The 24,564-nt window shown below is 34.9% G+C and overlaps 1 protein-coding gene across 1 annotated transcript in view; it reads left to right on the top strand.

The window, feature by feature from the left end:
- The first annotated feature begins 1,057 nt into the window (after nucleotides 1–1,057).
- LOC126814504 (Wilms tumor protein 1-interacting protein homolog) overlaps nucleotides 1,058–24,564 on the top strand; it is a 132,587-nt gene continuing 109,080 nt past the window's right edge. Inside the window, exons 1-2 of the mRNA XM_050539682.2 lie at nucleotides 1,058–2,911; nucleotides 9,074–9,175. Coding sequence (XP_050395639.1) covers nucleotides 1,300–2,911; nucleotides 9,074–9,175 — 1,714 coding nt within the window. The 5' untranslated portion in view covers nucleotides 1,058–1,299. The remainder of the gene's footprint in view (nucleotides 2,912–9,073; nucleotides 9,176–24,564) is intronic.

Genomic DNA, 24,564 nt, shown 5'->3' on the forward strand with positions numbered 1-24,564 from the left:
TTGTTTTTTTGGCTTTTTATTTTTCTAGAACAAAATGATTTTCCTAAGACAATAGAACGTCACAATGCTATTGAATACGGGCGAATTTTGATATCTTCAAAGTGAATTTCGGCGAATTCCGGTGATTGTAAATGAATTCCCGTGATTGTAAATGGATTCCGGTGTATTCCGGTGATCAGTCTACCCGCTATCTTTCACTCGGCAAACCTCAGCAGATTCCAGTACCCTCCATCCAATCTGTTTTACAGACCTAATGCGACATCCGTCTTTTATCTCTGTCCAAGATGACTGACCTTCAAAAGGTCAGACCGCTGTAGTACTAAGGGTGACGTCACATCACAATGTTTACCAACAAAGCAAGATGGTATCGATAACGCCAAAAAAGATTACTTCTGTGGCTTGTTTTTGTTGTTTTAAAACAAACACGAGCAGGTCAATCAGATTAGACGGTAAAAAATGTACTTCTGAAAGAATTCAGAGTAAACAAACACAAAAAAACGTTGTTTACATCGAACGTAGTAATATGAACTGGTACGGGTAAAATTATATCGTTTTACCCATTTTACGCCTCCGCGTACTATTTTCTGTACCTATTTACGCTAAATATGGAATATTTTTTATAAAGATATACTTCAAACATTAAAATCATATCGTTTTACCCATTTTACGCCTCCGCGTACTATTTTCTGTACCTATTTACGCTAAATATGGAATATTTTTTATAAAGATATACTTCAAACACCTTTATTTATTTTTCTCATACTAAAAAAAAATGTTTCAGAATTTAATTTGTCGAAAGAAAAAAGTTAATATTTTGTAGTCAATAAGTCGCATCGATGTCATCCTTATCAGTGATTGTAGCGGCCAAGCGAATATTCACTGCGGATCAGTGTGCCCTCCATCTAGAGTAACGGAATCGCCGAGGTTTGCCGAGTGGCTAATCTTTAGCACCACAACATGTCCGGCTAATAGCTTTAAATTTCTCTCGAGATAAGTGGGCCACAAAATGAGTTACAAGAATCTGTCGAATTTATGATAGTAGGCAAATATCTCGACAAATTAAAGACGACTGGATGTAATAATAACACATGGTTATTTCTTTCACTGATATTGCTACCAGAACGTTATAATATAAGCTCCTTCCATTGATGCGCACCTGTTAGAAATTTGAGCCTTCTTGTATCACTACGCTGGCCGCCATTGTAATGTCTGGATGTGAATTAATGTACCTTTATCGCTGTCAAACAGCTATTTAAGGAATCCGAGCCTGATGCGGCCGATTCCCTGCCGCTAGGGGCTATGGATCAATATGAAAAAGTGTATAAAAAAGATAGTAAGCTTTATAAAGAAGGGTTTGATCTTTTCGAGGCGCAAACCAATTCCTTTTTTTGGGATGAAGTGACAGCAAATTCTCGATCATCGAGTTTGTCATCATCAAGACAGGAATTAGCCAACCTACACATGAATCATGCCGCAAATCATTCTATAAACGCTGGACAAGTTCGTTATTCGCCCAAAACAATGTTTAGGTCAGTGTATAATGGCCCAGGTGAAAAGTCAGATATCAGTGTTACAACGACATCAGTGAATGTAAGTGATACAAAACCTCCAATACCAACATCAATAGGACATGCTCATGCTGGAAATACTTATGCTGCTTATTCATCATCAAAAATTATTAACCAAGAAGTTCCACCCTTTCCTACGTCTCTCAGTGGATTAGACTCTAGAAGTGTTTTATACGGAAATAAATACTCTACATGTCAAGAAGTGAAAACAATAATGAACAATAGTCAACAACAATCTGTTTATGCAAATTTACAAATGATCAGTGCATCGAAAAATATCTCAAATTCAAATTATTCAAGTCCCAGATCTAGTTTAGGTAGTGGTGGTGAGGGTTCTTCAAAAAACTCAAGTCCACGGACAAGTCTAACCAATCCTCCCCCACCTCCTCCTTATGATCAACGTTATGGTAGTCCTAGATCAAGTCTGGCTAGCCCACGTTCAAGTTTAAGTGCAACATCGTTGGAATCTAAACATTCTAGTCCAAGAGCAAGTTTGACGGGTGGAGTGCTGCTTGATAAATATCCCAGTCCACGGACCACTTTGTCAAGTCATCAAGATAGAATATCTGTCCAAAGGCTTATAGGTTCTGATGACTATGAACTTCAGTCAGATGGATCTGTCTCGGGCCAAAACATGCATCATATGCATCATAATTTATTCAGTCTTGGTCCTCGTAATTCGGCATTGTTGAATGACAATCGGTTTAATGAACCGGCACCATATACAGATCCAAGACTTCAAACGCTTCCACCTCAAAGACAAGCAAGTGTACATAACGTAAGCATAGCAAGGAATACAAATAACCAAGGATCTGCACAGCCGCATGGCATACACTCACATCAAAATGGAGGGCATGTAATCTCGTTATCGTCACCAGTTCAGTCAAGTGCTCCATCTGGACAACCTCCCTCTCTTCCTGCTCGTGTCCCTTTAGCTTATGACACTGTTCCTCCCAGAACACCTGGACCAACTGATGCTGAAAAGAAACTTGCAGCATTGACTTTACAGCTGGAAAAAGAAATGTGCATTTCAAGTTCTGGTGTAAAAAAGTCTCCATCAGAGCCCCCTCCACCCTATCATGGGTCACATATATTGGAGTCTGTTGAAAATCTGGCTTCAAATGTTCGTTACACTGTTGGTGCTGCTAAAGGTGTGGAAATAAATAATCAAGATCTGAATAGTCCACCTCCATCCTCTAAGGGCTTCCGGGGTGTTACAAAATTACCATACCAGGTTACCCCTCCTCCATCTGTTGGGCCATCGGAAGCCGAGAAGAAATTGGCTACTTTAACTCAAGAGTTGGAAGATGAAATGGAGAAAGCTCCTCCTGGGGAATATTTTGGTAATGATTTTGTAATGCTAAATTTTTCTGTGATATTACATGTATGTATTATGAAATTGCATAATGTATAACAGGCCACGAAATTTCACGCGAACGATACCAATCGGTTACGTGCTGTCGCGCCAGCTCAAAAACATGCGAACGATTTCCTGGTTACGCAAATTGAAATATCGGTTACGTTAACAAATTTCATTAACAGATTTATTCACATTTGATCAATTTTTATACAGGATGACTTTGTGACACGGGTCTAAATTCTTTGTATTATAGCACAAACTCTATTCATTCATTCTTGGCATTTCATTTCTCCATCTTACCGGTACTTTGACAGATCACGTATTTTGACACCAGGTAGGCTATTGACCAGTTGCAAGCAGGTTGATTTAAAAATGCCCCTCACCCCTAATTCTTTAAATGATTAGTTATGCCATAAATATTTGAAAGCGTAACTTTGGATTTTCAAACACAAAATGAGAAGTGAGTTTGACTATTTAACATGTCGGCTATATTTCCAAAGAATTTACTACTCGTGCTCCTTTCAGTTTTCACTATAGCCATGCTGTAGTACCAATGACCCGTATGTATGTCGTCAACTTTGACCCCCTTCCCCCCCCCCCCCCCACGCTCCAGCCATAATGTAAACGATTTTACTGTCCTGCCTATTTTAATATTATTTCATGACATCAATCAAACTGTTCTGTTTCCTGTTGAGACCTTGTGTATAGAGTGTCGAGGTTTATAATAAATACTGTTTGTCAATCAGTCGCTACCTATGAGTGAGGCTATCTCATGCTACGTGCTTGGATGAATGATTGCAAGTGACAAGTGTAATATGAAGTAGCTTGTAGTCTTCAGTGACCGAAAACAATGTGGTAGCTACCATTCCTGGTTTTTGAAGGTCAGATACATGTATGATATAAAAACGAAAATCCATTAGTAATTTTTGGAACCAATTCCCCTCATTATTAAAATGTAGGGATTTAGTGAAGTGGAACATTTTTTTTCTAATGTTTTATTGTTTAAATGGGGACACCGTGAGATTAAAGTCATAAACACTTAACATCAAAATATAATATTACATATAAAAGAATATAAATTAGTCAAGTTATTTCTTTAAAAAATACATTCACTGCAAGTGGAAATGAATAATAGCACCATTTAAATCTGGATAAAACATGAAAACAGCGCAACCATTTTATGTAACCAATCGGTTACGCAATGGTCATCTGGCGTAACCAAAGAAAATGGTTACGCAGAGCATAAACCCGCAACCATTTTTCTGGTTACGCCAAAATTTGAAATTTCGTGGTCTGTATAATTAAAAGAATGAATTGATAGTTTGATGTAAAAGTTTTTATAATGAATAGGCAGACACAAGATAATTGCAGTATAAATGTCAAATGCTGTTACATTATTGTGAAAGTGATGATTGTAATAGTAAATGCAGAAGGGCCACACCACACATAAATAGAAACCCATAAGACAAAACCGCGGATATACAGAAACATTGTAAGCCATAAACATATTAGATAAGGTGGCTAATCTATTGAAATCCTAACAATTAAATTACGTTTGAACTTTATTGTTAAACATACATTATGCAAGAGCTAAATCTGTCTATTTGCAGGTCTTTCTCTATTATTTAATAATGACGTTTCGTAACACATACAGGTCACGTTTTCAAGACGTTTCGTAACTTCGTAACATGTGTTACGAAACGTCGTTATTAAATAATAGAGGAGTAAGTTACATCTATATATACCCTGTGTTCTGTTTTGTTATGAATAGTTAACAGTGCTTCTAGATGTCATTTAAAGAATTGATTAATTAAAGATACATTATGGGAGATTTTAATAGAGAGTTGGCCATTCTTGCTATAACAGTTGAAAAATAGATGATGAAAGAAGAATATATTGAAAATTTCAGTCAAATTACTTTATTCTGAACAATGTTATCACCATTGTAATTTTTGACTAGAAATAGGAGTCAACACTCTCTTTATCTTCTCCGAGAATGGTCGATCGTTTGATTGACAGGCGTTAACTCCACCTACATAATCTTGATTATCAAGTAATGTTTGTGTGTGTTTTCAATGGCTGTGGTACCATTAGCCTATTCGGTTTCAGACGGGGTTGCAATTCAATTCATATCACATTTATTTTTACTACAAATTAAAAATAAGACTTTTAATATATAGATAAGAAGCGAAAGGTTGAAAGGAATGGACCAAATCAATGAGGCATAATTATAGCCGACTTCTTGTTAGCTTGCGTGTACTCTTGTACTGTAACCGGTAGGCCTACGTGACTCCCAAAGCAGACAAATTTCAAATAGGAAACAGTGATCCAATGGGGCTGCAATTCAACTGGGGTGGTGTTAGCTGCGATGTTTATCAATTTCCATAATTTTTCTGTAAACGCAAGTGACAGAAGAGCGTATAATACCGATATCCCAACTCTCATTTTAACCACAACTAAACACAATATCAAGGCCGTACATATCAAACTTTCAATTAAATTGACTGACATGCGGCCTCGCTTCGTACACTATCATTTAGCCTCGAGGATGGCGTCAACGGCTCAACGCAACGGTTAATCTCCGCTTACGACGCCATTTAAAAATTTAATCAATCAATGAAATCATGTTTAAATCCAAGCCATCCGTGGGTCAACAGAGTTGATTTTGTGCTTGTTGTGTAAATAAAGATCTAATTTATAATTTCTATGACATCTGAAGCCTAAATAAAGACTTGCAATAATCAGATTTAGCTCTTGCATAATGTATGTTTAACCTATCCAGCCCATTATCATCTCTTGGTGGCGTCACTAGCCTGCGATCTTTAGTGGATTATGAGCCGATTCACTGCATAACTTTCCATCACGATTTAACGATTAAATGGATAATCAAGACTATGCCGTTTATCTTACTGACTTTAGTAATCATGATCGAGGCTAGGCGGAAATTTCAATTGCTTAACTCTCATTTCATAGTGGATGAATTTGAATGAAATTTTCAGCAAATTGCCTTTACATTATCTAGTTTTTATACGCCAACATTGAAATGTGGACGTATATTGCCGTCGCCTCCATCTGTCGGTCCGTCGGGTCTGTCCATCGTCCACAATTTCTTGTGAATGCTTTAACGCCAAAAATTACCATCCAATTGTTTTAAAATTGATATATCTTGTTTACATTAGTGAGATGAAGAGGCCTATTTAATTTCAATAATTTCCATTTATTACGTCTAGAGTTATATGGCCTTGTTTCACTTTATTGAACCTTGTGAACGCTCTAACGCCAAAAGTTATCACCCGATCTTTGTGAAATTTATATGCATGATTTGTATTAGTGAAACGAAGAAGCCTATTGAATTTCAGCAATTTCCGTCAATTACTTCTAGAGTTATGGCCCTTGTTTCACTTTGTTGCACCATGGGAACGCTTTAACGCTCTGCCGATCTGTATGAAATTTACATGTGTCATTTAAATTAGTCAAGAGAAGAATCCTTCTGAATTTCAGCAATTTCCGTTTATTACTTCTAGAGTTATGGCCCTTGTTTCTCTTTGTGAATGCTCTAACCTCTAAAGTTAACTGCCGATCTCTATGAAATTTATATGTGCCATTTAAGTTAGTAAAAAGAACAATCCTATTGAATTTCAGCAATTTCCGTTTATTAGGTCTAGAATTATGGCTCTTTTCACTTTATTGAACCTTGTGAACGCTCCAACACCAAAAGTTATAATCGGATCTTTGTGAAATTTATATGCATTATTTAAATTAGTGAAACCACGAACCCTATTGAATTTCAGCAATTTACAGTAATTACTTCTAGAGTTATGGCCCTTGTTTCACTTTGTTAAACCTTGTTAATGCTCGATTGATGAAAGTTATCATCCGATATGTATGAAATTTATATGCATCATTTAAATTTGTGAAATGTCAGAGGTCTATTGAATTTCATCAATTTCCGTCAATAATATCTAGAGTTATGGCGATTGTGAACCTTGTGAACGTTTGAATGACAAAAGTGATCATGTGATGTGTATGAAATTTATATGTATTATTTAAATTAGTAAAACAAAAAAGCCTGTCAAATTTCAACAATTTCTGTAGATTACTTCCAGAGTTGAGACCCTTTTTTATACACCCACATTGAAATGTGGACGTATATTGCCGTCGCCCCCGTCCGTCTGTTGGTCCGTCAGTCCGTCCGTCCATCGTCCACAATTTCTTGTGAACGCTCTAACGCCAAAAGTTGTCATCCAATTGTTTTAAAATTGATATATGTTGTTTACATTAGTGAGATGAAGAAGCCTAATTAATTTCAATAATTTCTGTTTATTATGTCTAGAGTTATGGCCCTTGTTTCACTTTATTGAACCTTGTTAACGCTCTAACGCCAAAAGTAATCATCCGATCTTTCTGAAATTTATATGCATTATTTAGATTACTGAAACGAAGAAGCCTATTGAATGTCAGCAATTTCCGTTTATTACGTCTAAAGTTATGGCCCTTGTTTCACTTTATTGATCCTTGTGAAAGCTCTAACGTCAAAAGTTATCATCCGATCTTTCTGAAATTTATTTGCATTATTTAGATTACTGAAACGAAGAAGCCTATTGAATTTCAGCAATTTCTGTTAATTACGTCTAGAGTTATGGCCCTTGTTTCACTTTATTGATCCTTGTGAACGCTCTAACGTCAAAAGTTATCATTCGATCTTTCTGAAAATTATATGCATTATTTAAATTAGTGAGACGAAAAAGCCTATTGAATTTCAGCAATTTCTGTTAATTACGTCTAAAGTTATGGCCCTTGTTTCACTTTATTGAACCTTGTGAACGCTGCATCACCAAAAGTTATCACCGAATCTTTGTGAAATGTATATGCATTATTTAGATTAGTGAAACGAAAAAGCCTGTTGAATTTCAGCAATTTCCGTTAATTACGTCTAGAGTTATGGCCCTTGTTTCACTTTATTGAACCTTGTGAATGCTCCATCACCAAAAGTTATCACCGAATCTTTGTGAAATGTATATGCATTATTTAGATTAGTGAAACGAAAAAGCCTATTGAATTTCAGCAATTTCCGTTTATTACGTCTAGAGTTATGGCCCTTGTTTCACTTTATTGATCCTTGTGAACGCTCTAACGCCAAAAGTTATCACCCGATCTTTGTGAAATTTATATGCATGATTTGAATTAGTGAAACGAAAATACCTATTGAATTTCAGCAATTTACAATAATTACTTCTACAGTTATTGCCCTTGTTTGATTTTGTTAAACCTTGTTAATGCTTGATTGATGAAAGTTATCATCCGATATGTATGAAATTTATATGCATTATTTAAATTAGTAAAACGAAAAAGCCTGTCAAATTTCAACAATTTCTGTAGATTACTTCCAGAGTTGAGACCCTTGTTTCAGTTTGTAGAACCTTGTAAACCCTCAAAACGACAAAATTTATAATCTGATTTGTATGGAACTGTCTTGTAAAGACCCCCAATTACCTACAAAGGAATAAATATTCGACAACCCTTGTTGTGGGCGTATGTTTTGTTGCCTGGCAACCTATCTTTACAGTTTGTATGGAACTGTCTTGTAAAGGCCCCTAATTACCTACAAAGGAATAAATATGCGACAACCCTTGTCGACTGCTCGGACAATTTAGCTGCTGTGGGCGTATGTTTCGTTGCCTGGCAACCTATCTTTAACTATTATAGTGAGAACTTCCAACTCGTTATCGAATCTCCCGTAATGTATCTTTAACATTTTAAAAAATATTAACAGTAATTGAAGTTTGAATTAATTTCCTTCAATTTGTAAAATTAATTGACCTAATAAGTCAAAATAATGTGTTGAGTTGGTTTGATTTGGTATGTTGTTTTGATTATTTATTGATAGGATAAGATTTATGCAATTATTTTTGTGTTAAAGTATTAAACAGTTGTTTGTTTTACTAATTTTTAATTGGTTATAAAAATTATGCACATATCTCAATGTTGACGCTATCTGTGAACTTAAAATGTTAGATGGATACTCACTTCACAAAACAAATCAGTACATTAAATTTAATCAAATTAACACTTCTAAAGGTAATCATTTTTAGGTTTCGGGTATTGTTATTTTAAACCATGTTATTTGTATTTTGTGTAATTTCAGGTCAGTGTTACACTTGTTGTGAAAGAGTATCAGGATCTACAGATGCTTGTCAAGCTATGGGTAACCTTTATCATACTAGATGTTTTACTTGTTGTTCTTGTGGTAAGTATAACAAATAGTATGATACATTCATATATTCAGATAAAAGACAGCAATTACAAAGCATTCATAGTAGTGTGTCCCATTCTTGGTCTGCAGACCCGTTATAAATTTATTTCTTGTGGCCTTCAAGCTCAAAATAACCAGCAAAGAGCCTATGATGAAGAAGCCTATTTAATTTCAATAATTTCTGTTTTTAATGTCTAGAGTTATGCCCCCTGTTTCACTTTGTTGAACCCCGTGAACGCTCTAATGCCAAAATTTATATGCAATATTTAAATTAGGGAAACGATTAAGCCTATTGAATTTCACCAATTTCCGTTTATTACTTCTAGAGTTATGGTCCTTGTTTCACTTTGTTTAACCTTGTGAACGCTCTAACCCCAAAAGTTATCATCCTATCTTTCTGAAATTTATATGCATTATTTAAATTAGTGAAATGAAGAATCCTATTTAATTTTAATAATTTCCGTTTATAACGTCTAAAGTTATGGCCCTTGTTTCACTTTGTTGAACCTTGTGAATGCTCTAATGCCAAAAGTTAACATCCGATCTTTGTGAAATTTATATGCAATATTTAAATTAGGGAAACGAAGACGCCTATTGAATTTCACCAATTTCCGTTTATTACTTCTAGAGTTATGGCCCTTGTTACACTTTGTTTAACCTTGTGAACGCTCTAACCCCAAAAGTTATCATCCTATCTTTCTGAAATTTATATGCATTATTTAAATTAGTGAAACGAAGGAGCCTATTTAATTTCAATGATTTCTGTTTATAACGTCTAGAGTTATGGCCCTTGTTTCACTTTGTTGAACCTTTTGAATGCTCTAATGCCAAAAGTTAACATCCCATCTTTGTGAAATTTATATGCAATATTTAAATTAGGGTAACGAAGACGCCTATTGAATTTCACCAATTTCCGTTTATTACTTCTAGAGTTGTGGCCCTTTTACTTCTAGAGTTATGGCCCTTGTTTCACTTTGTTTAACCTTGTGAACGCTCTAACCCCAAAAGTTATCATCCTATCTTTCTGAAATTTATATGCATTATTTAAATTAGTGGAACGAAGAAGCCTATTTAATTTCAATAATTTCCGTTTATAACGTCTAGAGTTATGACCCTTGTTTCACTTTGTTGAACCTTTTGAATGCTCTAATGCCAAAAGTTAACATCCGATCTTTGTGAAATTTATATGCAATATTTAAATTAGGTAAAACGAAGACGCCTATTGAATTTCACCAATTTTCGTTTATTAGTTCAAGAGTTATGGCCCTTGTTTCACATTGTTTAACCTTGTGAACGCTCTAACCCCAAAAGTTATCATCCTATCTTTCTGAAATTTATATGCATTATTTAAATTAGTGAAACGAAGAAGCCTATTTAATTTCAATAATTTCCATTTATAACGTCTAGAGTTATGGCCCTTGTTTCACTTTGTTGAACCTTGTGAATGCTCTAATGCCAAAAGTTAACATCCGATCTTTGTGAAATTTATATGCAATATTTAAATTAGGGAAACGAAGACGCCTATTGAATTTCACCAATTTCCGTTTATTACTTCTAGAGTTATGGCCCTTGTTTCACTTTGTTTAACCTTGTGAACACTCTAACCCCAAAAGTTATCATCCTATCTTTCTGAAATTTATATGCATTATTTAAATTAGTGAAACGAAGAAGCCTATTTAATTTCAATAATTTCCGTTTATAACGTCTAGAGTTATGGCCCTTGTTGTTACAATATCAATATTTAGATATTGTTTATGTTAGTATTATTTAATTGTATTGTGCATCACTGTATGTAGGCCTATTATTAATGTTGTGCATCACATCAGGGGAGTTAACTCTGTTTTATAAAAAGTTGGACTGTCATGGCTTCTTTCTTAAACAATGCCTCAAAACCAACTTAATTTGAACTTTTATGTGAAAAAATCCTATCATTAACCTACAATGAATAATCCTATACCTGAAAATGAACCTGTCATTGATCCTGTTGTCCTGCAGACTGCTGTAGCCGCAGCAATGTTTGCCCTGCAAGCGCTGAAATAAGCGTCCGGACACGGACAATGTCCGGGCGAATTGACCCCTTTTGACAGGCCAAATTGCCTTTCGTCCGGACATAATTGTCCGACCGTGTTTTTGTAAAACATTATGTCAAAAATATTTGAGTCGATCGCTATTTATTAATAGACTCGAAAGTCCAGAACCAAAAATATCAATGACCCGAGTCATCGTGAAAATGTTACTATTTATATCTCGGCCGCGTGCAGATAAAATCTTCAATAATTTTTAGAATCGATCACTCTTTTACGCTGGTTATATCAACGACCCGAGTCATAGTAAAAATATTACTATTTATACATGTATCTCTCTCGGCCACGTGAAGAAAAAATAATGAATAATATTGAGAATCGGCTCTTTTACACTGGTTATTCGAGTCTCGTAGCTAGCTTTGCGTTACTTTCGTATATGATTAGCTCTAAATCACACCTAACATGACATGTAATTATATAAATTATTAGTAATAAAAGTAATAATATTTTAAAATTAGTTTACAAGAAAATGTCCAAGTTGACTATGGATGTAATTAGGGACAGATTTTTTATACGAAAATATCTCACTTTGTTGGACACTTCCAATGTGAATGTAAATAGAAGAGCCGTGAAAACATGTCGAATAAAATAACTTCTTACTTTTCCCAACCCTCGGACACGGATATCCCGGCTAGTGGGACCGTTCCAGAAAATTCAAAGACTGGTACTGTGTCTTAATCTTATGTCTCTCATAAAGACACTTCTAAACGGGGGGCGTCGCCGTCACCAGTTGGAAAATTACAAAAACGAGCCGTAGAACTAGAAAAGTGGATCAAAAATGACTTGGCAGATTCTGAACCATTTACGACAACTCAAGATGTCTATTCTTTAGTTAAATTTGAATCTTAATCAGAGTTTTTAGGATTTAGTCCCCAGCCCCACCAAAGAGATTAATGACATTATTATATGAACTATAAAGTTGTATTCCATATACATATAAAAACTTAAAACTCCAGGTTGTATGTGAGTCATCAATTTATTTTATTAATAAATATGTATGTATAATAATATATATAAACATAGTAAATTTCAACAGTTTTTTGGTTTAATATACTTTATAAAGTATTTGTCAGGCTGAAAATCTGAAATGTCCGGCCGAAAATCAGTTCAGCCTGACATGATGTCAGGCTGAACCTTAGCAGTTATTTCAAGGCTTGTTGCCCTGGTTATCTTGATGTATCTATGAATGCAACCTCTGATGATTTCAAACTTGGGGTACAACGATGGCAAAATTATGAAGTCGTTACTGGCCTTGGCAATCGCCCTCCTGCTGTTAGAAAAGTCCTACATAGGCTCAGATGCCTTGAAAGTTTACAACACTTTTACATTTGAAGATGATGATTACACCATTGAAGATATTACTGAACAATTTAGAACTTACAGTACCGCCGTCACGATGGTTTGACGGGACACGATATTACCATGTTTTTTATCGTGGAATTCCGTGATTTACCGAGTGAACACTGAGCGAATATCGAGTGACACGATAGCACTGCCTCGGTGTTGGAAACACGGTGTGACTCGGTGTTTTAATTAAACCATGCCTCTGATCGTTTATTTTAGGTGAAGTACATGTAGAGCTATACATTGTTATTATAGATCACTTAATGTGTTGGTAGCTACGTGTGAAGATTGGCGTACGCGTTTCTTTGATCTGTTATATCATGGACAGTATATAGGGTTATATCCCAGGGTAATTCTGTTATTTAAACCCGGGCATTGTCATCTTTTAAACAGAAATATGCCTATACCGATACATTATTACTTCATTAATATGTTCGACATTTGTAAGACTTGCATCGATGGACCATTACAATTTCAATCAAATTACTGAAAAATTATAACATGACACCAATATATGCTATTCTTACCGGGGGCGTAGATTTATCCATCTAAATAGTAATTCACATACTGATAAATAATTCTGGTTTAAATCACAAATGAATTAAAAGCCTTTGTCTCCTGATATGTAATCACACAGTCAGAATTCATCGTCAACAAGTTTATGGAACTTTGCTGAATACATGTACATTGACACGTATCAGTCCGATAATACGTTGCTGACGTTTTCATTTCGGCACCATAGAGTCTGGTGGATGGGTAATGTCAATCAAGGTTCCACAATGAGAACTGACACGTGACATGAAAGGAAATCGACTGACAGAACATAGACGCCCCTTTAACAACAAACTATTACCTTGTTGTAGTCTTGTGGTCATGGACAATATGACTTTTATTGTTAATTGTCAGTAGTAATAATTACACATTTTCAAAAGAGATGTCGATTTCTTTTTGATTATACATGTAGCTTCAGTCCATTCAATAACCTGTATTTATTACTCAAATGGTTTCTTAATTAGCAGAATGTCAAAATAAAGAAAACAAAGTTACACTTAAAATATGACTACGGTAATTAAGAAGTTATTCGTTGCGATTTCACGGGGTTGTTAGGATTCGACCCGACATCCACCCAATCCGCTACATGTAATACCAATTTGTAACGAGTAATTGTGATTACTCTGTTACGGTAAAACTCGTATTTTTTTTTTAAATCGGTACAGACTTAAGGTTCACGCATGCAGAGCGGCTTATGAACAAAATGATGTTTAGTCATTTGCAGTTGACATATTCTGCCTTACACCGGTGGTAATCATTTCATTATATTGTGCACAAACGTCATTCCTTAAATAGCCCCACACCCCTTTAACAATTGAATTTTCTGTTAGACCATTTATTCTACACTCTTTGATGTGCTTTCTAGATTAATTAATTTTATAACTATTGAAGAGGACCAGTTGGTTGTTTATATTGTTTTATTTACCTAACGATCAACTAGCTTGATCAACTAGCTTGACTGGCCGTCACGACAGAGATTAGTTCAAGTTCAAGTTTTTTATTCTTTTAAGTCAAAGACTCATACAGTACAAACAAATAAATAAATACAATTACAATATGTACAAAAACAATATCAAACACATATATAGTTCACCGATGTTTTTGTAATAAAGAACAATAGTATTGTTTGTTGATTACCGTTATGATTTTAGACAAAATGATAAGTTCACCAATGTTTTTGTAATAAAGTAGACACGTATTGTTTGCTGATTGACTTTATCCCATGATTTAAAAAATTGGCGATGGTTAATATTGGGTCAACAATAATTCCTTAAATTGCGCCAGAGCCCCTTTTACATAAACGGAATTCGCATTTTATAAGACGGCGATTATTCGTACATGTATGTCGGGCCAAAAGGTCATTTCTTAAATAGTACGAACCTCCTTTTAACACTCCCTTTAACAAGATAAATTGGAATGATGTGTTTCGGCATGATAAATAATGTTAAAACTAATCGTTAATCTAATCCAGGACTGAAAAACTGAATTAGCCAATGGGGGCCAAGGAAAAATACGGTGGCAAAAAATGTTGCCATTTTTGGTCAAATCAGATGACTCTTTAACCCTAAGTAAAATACTACCTAAAAATATTCATTAATAAAAAAGATTTTTGTAAAAATTTAAATTTTCAAAATTTGGCGCCTAATATCTCCTAAGATTCGTCGAAAATAAAAAATCCAAAGAACTGTAGCTATGTGCCTTGTCTCTGGCTATGTCAAAATGTATCAAATATTACAATCCGACAATTATTGATAACATTACTGCAAAATATCGAAAAACGACAACTTCGGTGATTTCGGACATTTCGCATTGTCGCAGAACGTTGGAAATAGCTTTAAAATTTAAGTCAAACCCATTTTCCCAGTAAAACCGAAGACATCTAATCGAACCGACAAGTAGTTTCTGAGATATGCTCAAATGGAAAAATAATAATAATAATAAGAATAATAATCCGAACAAAAACAATAGTGTTATCCAGATCAAAGAACATGTCGTTACAACTTGTGTTATCACAAAGGAAAGGAAATCAATTTGATTGAATATCTCAGAATCACAATACTCAGGATAAACAATGTACCAATACTACCTTTATTTGGTAAATCGCATAAACAGTAACCAGCGGCTGCTAGGCAGGATACGCCCAAATTTTTGAGAGATGGATAGAGAACAAGCTAAAAAGAAAGTGATTTTTCCTACAATCAAGGGTCATAATTCAGGAAATTACAATTCGATATGCGCAAATATCGAAAGAAACCGAGATCTTTGGGTTATAAACTTACATTTCAAGTTTCAACAAAACGAGCACTATTCGCCGAAATTCAACAATGTTTATGAATAATTGGACACAGAGTAGAAATTAACGCTATTTACGCTAGATTAAACGGTACCAATGTTACAGTGTTACTATATATATGTATATTACTAGTGTCAGAAGTACTCAACTTATTTTCTTTCAAGATATTGCCAATAGTGTGGTTCTTTCTCTCAGCTATTATTATTTTGCTGCTATTCATAATTTTTGTCATACGTGAACTTGTGTCTAAAATACTTCGGTCTTTAATCATTTGGTGAAGGTGAGGTTGTCGAGGGTCCAAGGTACATGTAATTGTCCATAGAAAAATGTTCACATTACTATCGGTCTTGGATTTGTAGGTCAATAATTTAGTCCTGTTCTTCTGATCTGTGCGTTTAAATACCTTTAGAATAATTTTCTTGGGATATCCAAATTGTTTAAGATAAGTTCCAAAATTTTTATACGCCCACATTTTCATGTGGACGTATTATGTCATCGCCCCTGTTTGTCCGGACCTCCGTCCACAATTTGTTTTCGGACACTCTACAGGTCACAATTTTTATCTGAAACTTGAAATATAGGTTTATCTCCCTAAGATCTTGGTTCTTTTCAATATTGGCATGTATCGGACCGCAACTTCATGGATTATGGCCCCTGATTGTACAAAAAATCACGCTTTTATCTTGTGGACACTCTAGAGGTCACAATTTTGATTGTACGAAAAATCGTGAGTGGTCCCTCCAGAGGTGACAATTTTGATCCAATTTAATAAAGATGTTGTATATCACGGTAATGAAGGTTGAGTTCGAATTTCGTGAAAATCGGACCAAAATTGCCGGACAAATGGACGTCGCTTGTACGCAAATAGTGTAAAAATATGGTATATCAATATTGTGGACCCTGTAGAAGTCACAATTTTAATCCGATTTTGATGAAACTTGAAATGTATGTTTATAACCCAAAGATCTTGGTTCCTCTCGATATTCGTGCATATCAGGTCGTAACTTCCTGAATTCTGGCCCCTGATTGTCTGAAAAATCGCGAGTGGTCCCTCCAGAGGTCACAATTTTGATCTGATTTAAAAAAAACGTTGTAGTATATCACCGTAATGAAGGTTGAGTTTGAATTTCGTGAAAATCGGACCAAATTTGCTGGACAAATGGCCGCCGCTTGTACGCAAATAGTGTAAAAATATGGTATATCAAGGTTGTGGACCCTGTAGAGGTCACAATTTTTATCTGATTTTGATGAAACTTGAAATGCATGTTTATAACCCAAAGATCTTGGTTCCTTTCGATATTTGCGCATATCGAATCGTAACTTCCTGAATTATGTCCTGTGATTGTACGAAAAATTACCTTTTTCTACGCCCACATTTTCATGTGGATGTATTATGCCGTCGCCCCTGTTTTGCGTCCGTCCACAATTTGTTTGTGGACACTCTACAGGTCATAATTTTTATCCAATTTTGACGAAACTTGAAATATATGTCTATCTCCCAAAGATCTTGGTTCCTTTCGATATTGGCATGTATCGGAGCATAACTTCATGGATTATGGCCCCTGATTGTTTGAAAAATCACGTTTTTTAAAAAAAAAACGCTCAAATATATCGCCATTATGCGATTTAAAAAAACGTTTGAATATATCACCATAACACCCTAAGGACCAAAACTTTCGGACAAAATGGCTGCAAATAGTGTAAAAGTATCTAATATCAAGGTTGTGGACCTTCTAGAGGTCATAAATTTTATCCAATTTAGATGAAACTTGAAATGTATGTTTGTAACCCAAAGATCTCTGTCCCTTTCGATATTCGCGCAAGAGACTGCAACTTTTTCCATTATGGCCCCTGATTACACGTAAAATAGCTTTTTATACGCCCACATTATCATGTGGACGCATATTGTAGTCGCCCCTGTCCGGCCGGACGTTAGTCAACAATTGTTTGTGGACACTCTACAGGTCACAACTTTTATCCGATTTCAACGAAACTTGAAATATAGGTTGATCTCCCTAAGATCTGAGTTCCTTTTGATATTAGCATGTATCGGACCTAAACTTCATGGATTATGGCCCCTGATTGTACGAAAAATAGCGGTTTTAGCTTGTGGACCCTATAGAGGTCACAATTTTTATCTGATTTTGTTGAAACTTGAAATGTAAGTTTATAACCAACAGATCTCCGTTCCTTTCGATATTCACACATATCGGACCGTAACTTCCTGAATTATGGCACCTGATTGTACGAAAAATAACATTCTTAGCTTGTGGACCCTATAGCGTTCACAATTTTTATTCGATTTAAAAAAAAAACATTTGAATATATCACTGTTCACTGTTACACTCTAATGTTTATTAAGTTTGAATTTCGTGAAAATCGGGCCAAAACTGCAAGACAAAATGGCTGCCTCTTGTACGCAAAAATGTATAACATGTTGTAGAATATTGAAATGGTTCTGTTAAGAGTTTAGTTATTGATGGGAGATAACTCCATTTAAGACTCTCTTATCTTACTCTTCTTTCTCTGAGATTAGTTTTAGTTAAAAAGATAGAATTTCCTGTCTGTTTTGTTTCTAGAAAAAGCACATGTCATGTTTAGAGTATTGAATATAAAATTCCTTTCATAACTGAGTGTTAGTTCGTTAATAATTTTCATGGTCAGACGAGACGGATATTGAAGACTTGTTTATGTGTGTAAAGAAGCTAATTTGTGCAGAAAATGTCTCAAGGTAAAGCTCAAGATACTACTATTCCGGGGTCGGCCAGTGCTTCAAATAATGATACTGCAAGTAAAAATAAAAGAGTTCGTGGTGGTCACAGAGTATTCGTGAAGAAGAATCTTCAAAAGACTTAGAACGATTGAATACTTATAAAGAAACATTGAATGATAAGAAGAGAGTTCTTGAACGTTATGATGATATGGTTTTAGATACATTTGACAACGAAGAAGAAATAATTCAGGATGTTTTTGAATCCGGTGAGCTAAATGAACTCATAAATATGACTTTGTCTAGAATTAATAGTTTAATGACTCCAAAGGGGCCTGATGCAGTTACACATAGTAAGAATGAAACAATTTTCCCGAGTACCGTTAATAATAGAACGAAGATTCCTGAATTAACTCTTTGTAAATATAACGGAGATCCAAAACAGTGGCAGTCCTTTTGGGACTGTTTTCAAGCAGCTGTGCATAGTAATAATAGCATATCTAAGGTAGATAAATTTAATTATCTTAAAAGTCTTTTGGATGGTCCAGCTTCTTCATGTATTGCTGGGATGTCGTTGACTGAAGATAATTATGACTCTGCGGTTAAATTGTTGACATCGTTTTGCTAACAAACAAATAATGATTTCAAGTCATATGGACGTCCTTTTGAATTTACCTGCTGCCACTAATTCCAGTGATGTTAAACATATTAGAACTTTATATGATTCGATTGAAGTGAATATTAGAAGCCTGAAGACATTAGGCATCGATTCAGACTGTTATGGTACAGTACTTATTCCCGTAATATTGAATAAAATTCCAGATGAATTTCGTCTTCTTGTTAGCCGTAGATCTGACAAAAACAGTTGGTATATAGATGATCTTTTATCAGTGTTGAAAGATGAGATAGAAGCTCGAGAAACAATTAGTTTAATAAATTCCACAGGGACCAGTAACAGTCATTCAACGAGTCAGTCAAGAAGCAGGGCTAGAAATTCGTCATTTTTTGCGAGAATCTAAGAGGATTCTCATATATGGCATCTGCACGAATCCTCCGATCTTAAATAATAAAACTGTCTAAAAAAACAATATTATGTTTATTGTGTTAATCTAAAACATCAAAATACAAGAACAATCATATGGATTTTTTGGTAAACACGTAAATAGTGTCAAAAGTAATATCCAGAAAATGCCTTAGTCAAAATAAGTTGATATGGCACTATAGAGCTGGGCGATATTTCGGTTTTGATTTTTCTGGATGATATTTAACATAAATATTGAAAAAAAGTCTCACTAATTATGTCATTTACGATATTTTATTGCTTTATGATAAATAAATAGCAACAATTACTGTTATAAATTCCTGAGTTTTCATTTCACAAAGTTAGCAAAATTAATGCCGATAAAGAGCTTTATCACCCAATAATACATTCTACAGTAGATATCGTTTGTGTGATATATTTCATAATCTACTGCGATATCTCCTTACATGAATTTGATTGGTCAGTTGAAAAGGAACTACTTTTTTTTATTTTCAAAGAACAGTTCATTTCTTATTAAAAGTAACTTTTTTTAATATTAAAAATGAACTATTGTTATTCAATTGACCTTGATGGAAACACTGGGTCAATATAAAAATATAAAGGACTTTGCAATGGTTGAATTGCTGTCAAAAAATGATGTATCTCTACGCCATAATGTTCAGTAAAAGTTAAATCTACAGCAAAGAATTATATTTAACTATTTGTGCATGTAAGAAGGGATTGGGTGATAAATAAAATCTCCTACTCGTCTTTTTTGATATCAAAAAATATCAACACTCGTTGATAAAGTAAAAAAAACTCGGCAGAGCCTCGTTTTTATACGCCCACATTTTCATGTGAACTTATCAGCCGTCGCCCCTGTCCGTCAGTCCGTCCACAATTTGTTTGTGGACACTCTAGAGGTCACAATTCTTATCCGATTTTGACGAAACTTGAAATATAGGTTTATCTCCAAAAAATCGCGGCTGCTTTCGATATTGGCATGTATCGGATCAAAACTTCATGGATTATGGCCCCTGTTTGTACGAAAAATCATGTTTTTAGCTTGTGAACCCTATAGAGGTCACAATTTTTATCCGATTTTGTTGAAACTCGAAATGTAAGGTTATAACCCAAAGATCTTGGTTCCTTTCGATATTCTCGCATATCTTACAATAACTTCCTGAATTATGGCCCCCGATTGTACGAAAAATCGCGTTTTTAGCTTGTGGACCCTATAGAGGTCATAATTTTTATCCGATTTAAAAAAACATATTATTATATCACCTTTACACACTAAGGACGGCTGAGTTTGAATTTCATGAAAATCGGCCCAAAATTGACAGACAAAATGGCCGCCGTTCGTTCTCAAATAGCGTAAGAATATGGTATATCAAGGTTGTGGACCCTATAGAGGTCACAATTTTTATCCGATTTTGTTGAAACTTGAAATGTAAGTTTATAACCCAAAGATTTCGGTTCCTTTCGATATTCGCGCATATCGGACCATAACTTCCTGAATTATGGCTCCTGATGGTACAAAAAATCGCGTTTTAACTTGTGGACCCTATAGAAGCCAAAATTTTTATCCGATTTAAAAAAACGTATTATTATATCACCGTTACACCCTAAGGACGGCAGAGTTCGAATTTCGTGAAAATCGGGCCAAAACTGACAGACAAAATGGCCACCGTTCGTTCTCAAATAGCGTAAAAATATGGTATATCAAGGTTGTGGACCCTATAGAGGTAACAATTTTTATCCGATTTTGTTGAAACTTGAAATGTAAGTTTATAACCCAAAGATCTCGTTTCCTTTGATATTCACGTATATCGTACCGTAACTTCCTGAATTATGGCCCCTGATTGTACGAAAAATCACGTTTTTAGCTTGTGGACCCTATAGAGGTCATAATTTTTATCCGATTTAAAAAATCGTATTATTATATCACCGTTACATCCTAAGGATGGCTGAGTTCGAATTTTGTGAAAATCAGTCCAAAATTGACAGACAAAATGGCCACCGTTGCTGTATATCAAGGTTGTGGACCCTATAGAGGTAACAATTTTTATCCGATTTTGTTGAAACTCGAAATGTAAGTTTATAACCCAAAGATCTTGGTTCCTTTCGATATTCTCGCATATCGGACCATAACTTCCTGAATTATGGCCCCCGATTGTACGAAAAATCGCGTTTTTAGCTTGTGGACCCTATAGAGGTCATAATTTTTATCCGATTTAAAAAAACATATTATTATATCACCTTTACACCCTAAGGACGGCTGAGTTTGAATTTCGTGAAAATCAGCCCAAAATTGACAGACAAAATGGCCGCCGTTCGTTCTCAAATAGCGTAAAAATATGGTATATCAAGGTTGTGGACCCTATAGAGGTCACAATTTTTATCCGATTTTGTTGAAACTTGAAATGTAAGTTTATAACCAAAAGATCTTGGTTCCTTTCGATATTCGCGCATATGGGACCATAACTTCCTGAATTATGGCCCCTGATTGTACGAAAAATCGTGTTTTTAGCTTGTGGACCCTATAGAGGTCATAACTTTTATCCGATTTAAAAAATCGTATTATTATATCACCGTTACACCCTAAGGATGGCTGAGTTCGAATTTTGTGAAAATCAGTCCAAAATTGACAGACAAAATGGCCGCCCTTCGTTCTCAAATAGCTTAAAAATATGGTATATCAAGGTTGTGGACCCTATAGACGTCACAATTTTTATCCGATTTTGTTGAAACTTGAAATGTAAGTTTATAACCCAAAGATCTCAGTTCCTTTCGATATTCGCGCATATCGGACCTTAACTTCCTGAATTATGGCCCCTGATTGTACGAAAAATCACGTTTTTAGCTTGTGGACCCTATAGAGGTCATAATTTTTATCCAATTTAAAAAACTGTATTATTATATCACTGTTACACCCTAAGGACGACTGAATTCGAATTTCGTGAAAATCAACCCAAAATTGACAGACAAAATGGCCGCCGTTTGTTCTCAAATAGCGTAAAAATATGGTATATAGAGGTCACAATTTTTATCCGATTTTGTTGAAACTTGAAATGTAAGTTTATAACACAAAAATCTCAGTTCCTTTCGATATTTGTGCATATTGAATTGTAATTTCCTGAATTATGGCCCTTAATAGTAGGAAAAATCACTTTCTTGTTAGCTTGTTCTCTATCCATCTCTCGAAAATGTGGGCGTATCCTGCCTGGCAGCCGCTGGTTTGTTACTTTATCAACTTGTGTTAATATTTTTTGATATCAAAAAAGACTGGTAGGAGATCCTCTATTTGTTTACGTCACGTGACTTCTCGTTCACTCTTCCACCCAACCAATACCGTTAGAATTAACCCGGCTTGTATTCATTGACGAAATGTTTATACAGATGCTTTGATTTTCCAAAGGCATCATTGATTTTCAGATTGAATTTAATTTTAATAAAGCAGTAATATAAATAATGCCAACTGTATTTAGGGTTCCGGTAGGCTGATTATCTTTCAGCTTCGAACGTGTCATGGCAGTCCGTGATCCAGAAAAAAATATTTGACTAAATCAATGGACACCTTTTGACATAGTACTTATGTTTTATATTATAATTTAGTATTTTTGCATTACCGGTACATAATCAGGGTTTTCATTAACAGCTGGCTGCCGGCGAATTTCCCCGGCTACTCGGCTCGTTGCGCCGGCTATATTTTGATTCCATCTGAGAATTTATTATGTCATGAAAAGTTTGTAAAATGGAGTACTTCTTTAAGTATAAATGTACTGGTATACAGAGTTTTGCTGCGTAATATAGAACAGGTAGCCGGCGAGTTTACAAACTGCACGCCCAACAATAAACAGCGTCACGGTTATGGAGTTTAAAAGTACAACGTGATAATCAAGAAACAGGCGGTATTCTGTATCTCCTTTCAAAAAGAGTTACCGGTGTAGTTTAATATCGAGCCTTCCCTTTTTTCACCCACTCTACTCGAAATTTCTTAACCATCAATTACATTTATACTCAATATAAAAAGTTACGAGGCTTATCACTTTATACCTTACTATTTTACATACTTTCTTGCGAAAACTGTCATTTATACCGGCTAGTTTTCACGCATATCAGAGTTTCCGATAACCGGTATTTTATCTTCCCGTTGGTCCATGGGACCGGTGAACAATGATAACGGAAAATCATAAACGTCAACAAAATTAACTGCTACTTTATCTTTCCATTCATACCTCGTGTCAAAAATCATGTGCTGACCATGGGTGTCGAAAAGTGGTGCTATTTATAGTAACTTGGGTATGGCGGTTTCTTCTGTCTTGAAGATCGCTGCTCAATGGCTGCATGATCTTCACAAAATGGCGCCAAAGCAGATGAATCTTTAACGGGGGTGGTGATACATACATGTATGTATCAAACGCAAAAGAAATATCGCCATATCTTTCGTAGTTACAGTAAGTAGTGCACCAGCGGAGGAAAGACGGGTTTACGTCGGTAAAACTTAATATACGTCTCTGCGTAATCATTTAGTTTTTGTCTGTCACCTTTTAGTTTTTATTCATTCAACGATGATAGACAAACGACACAATGATCACGTGACAACCATAATTGAAATTGCTATAAAATAAAATTTTGTTTGACTATCTCGCATAGCCTGCAATAATAACGACAACATTTATAAAATAAAGCTTCTGTCAGCATGTGTATTATAAAGTAAAAAATCATAACGTTAAACAATATTTAAAACTTAAGCTTACAACATCACTGATTCATTGACCTAATTCCAACGATGTCACGGTCATCGGTAATGGCGATTCTTTCGAAAAAATATATTATTAATGACTGTTTCTCGGCGTATTCAGTGTTTTATCAGTGGATTATATTCAATGAAGATTTAAATTTAACTAACAACTCATGGTTTGTGAAACCATCAAAAATGTATGATCCAATTAAAATTTTAATATCTAGGCCTACCTGGAATTTGTAATTCACAATACAATCCATGACAAGATTATATAAACTGACATGGAATAAAATACGTAGTAACTAACGACCCTACACCCAATAATAATAATAATGACTGAAAAACAAAGTTTAAAGCGAGAATTTCAAATTTTCTAAGAAAGTCAAAACGTAATTATTTCTATGTGTTTTGCTCAATAGGTTGTCAACTCACAATTATACGATCATAGGTGTCATTCTCACACTTAAAACTCATTTACACAGGAAATAATAACACAATTACCTCACAATTACCTCCCTTGTTTTCTATTCTCCACCATAGAGTAGCTTTTTCAAACGTTTGAAAATGAAGAGGAAAATGATATTTTTGCCAATTTCTCAGCTGGCAATAGTGAATTATAGGATTAATAG

Source organism: Patella vulgata, chromosome 3 (assembly GCF_932274485.2).
Source record: "Patella vulgata chromosome 3, xgPatVulg1.2, whole genome shotgun sequence".
Lineage (NCBI taxonomy): Eukaryota > Metazoa > Mollusca > Gastropoda > Patellidae > Patella > Patella vulgata.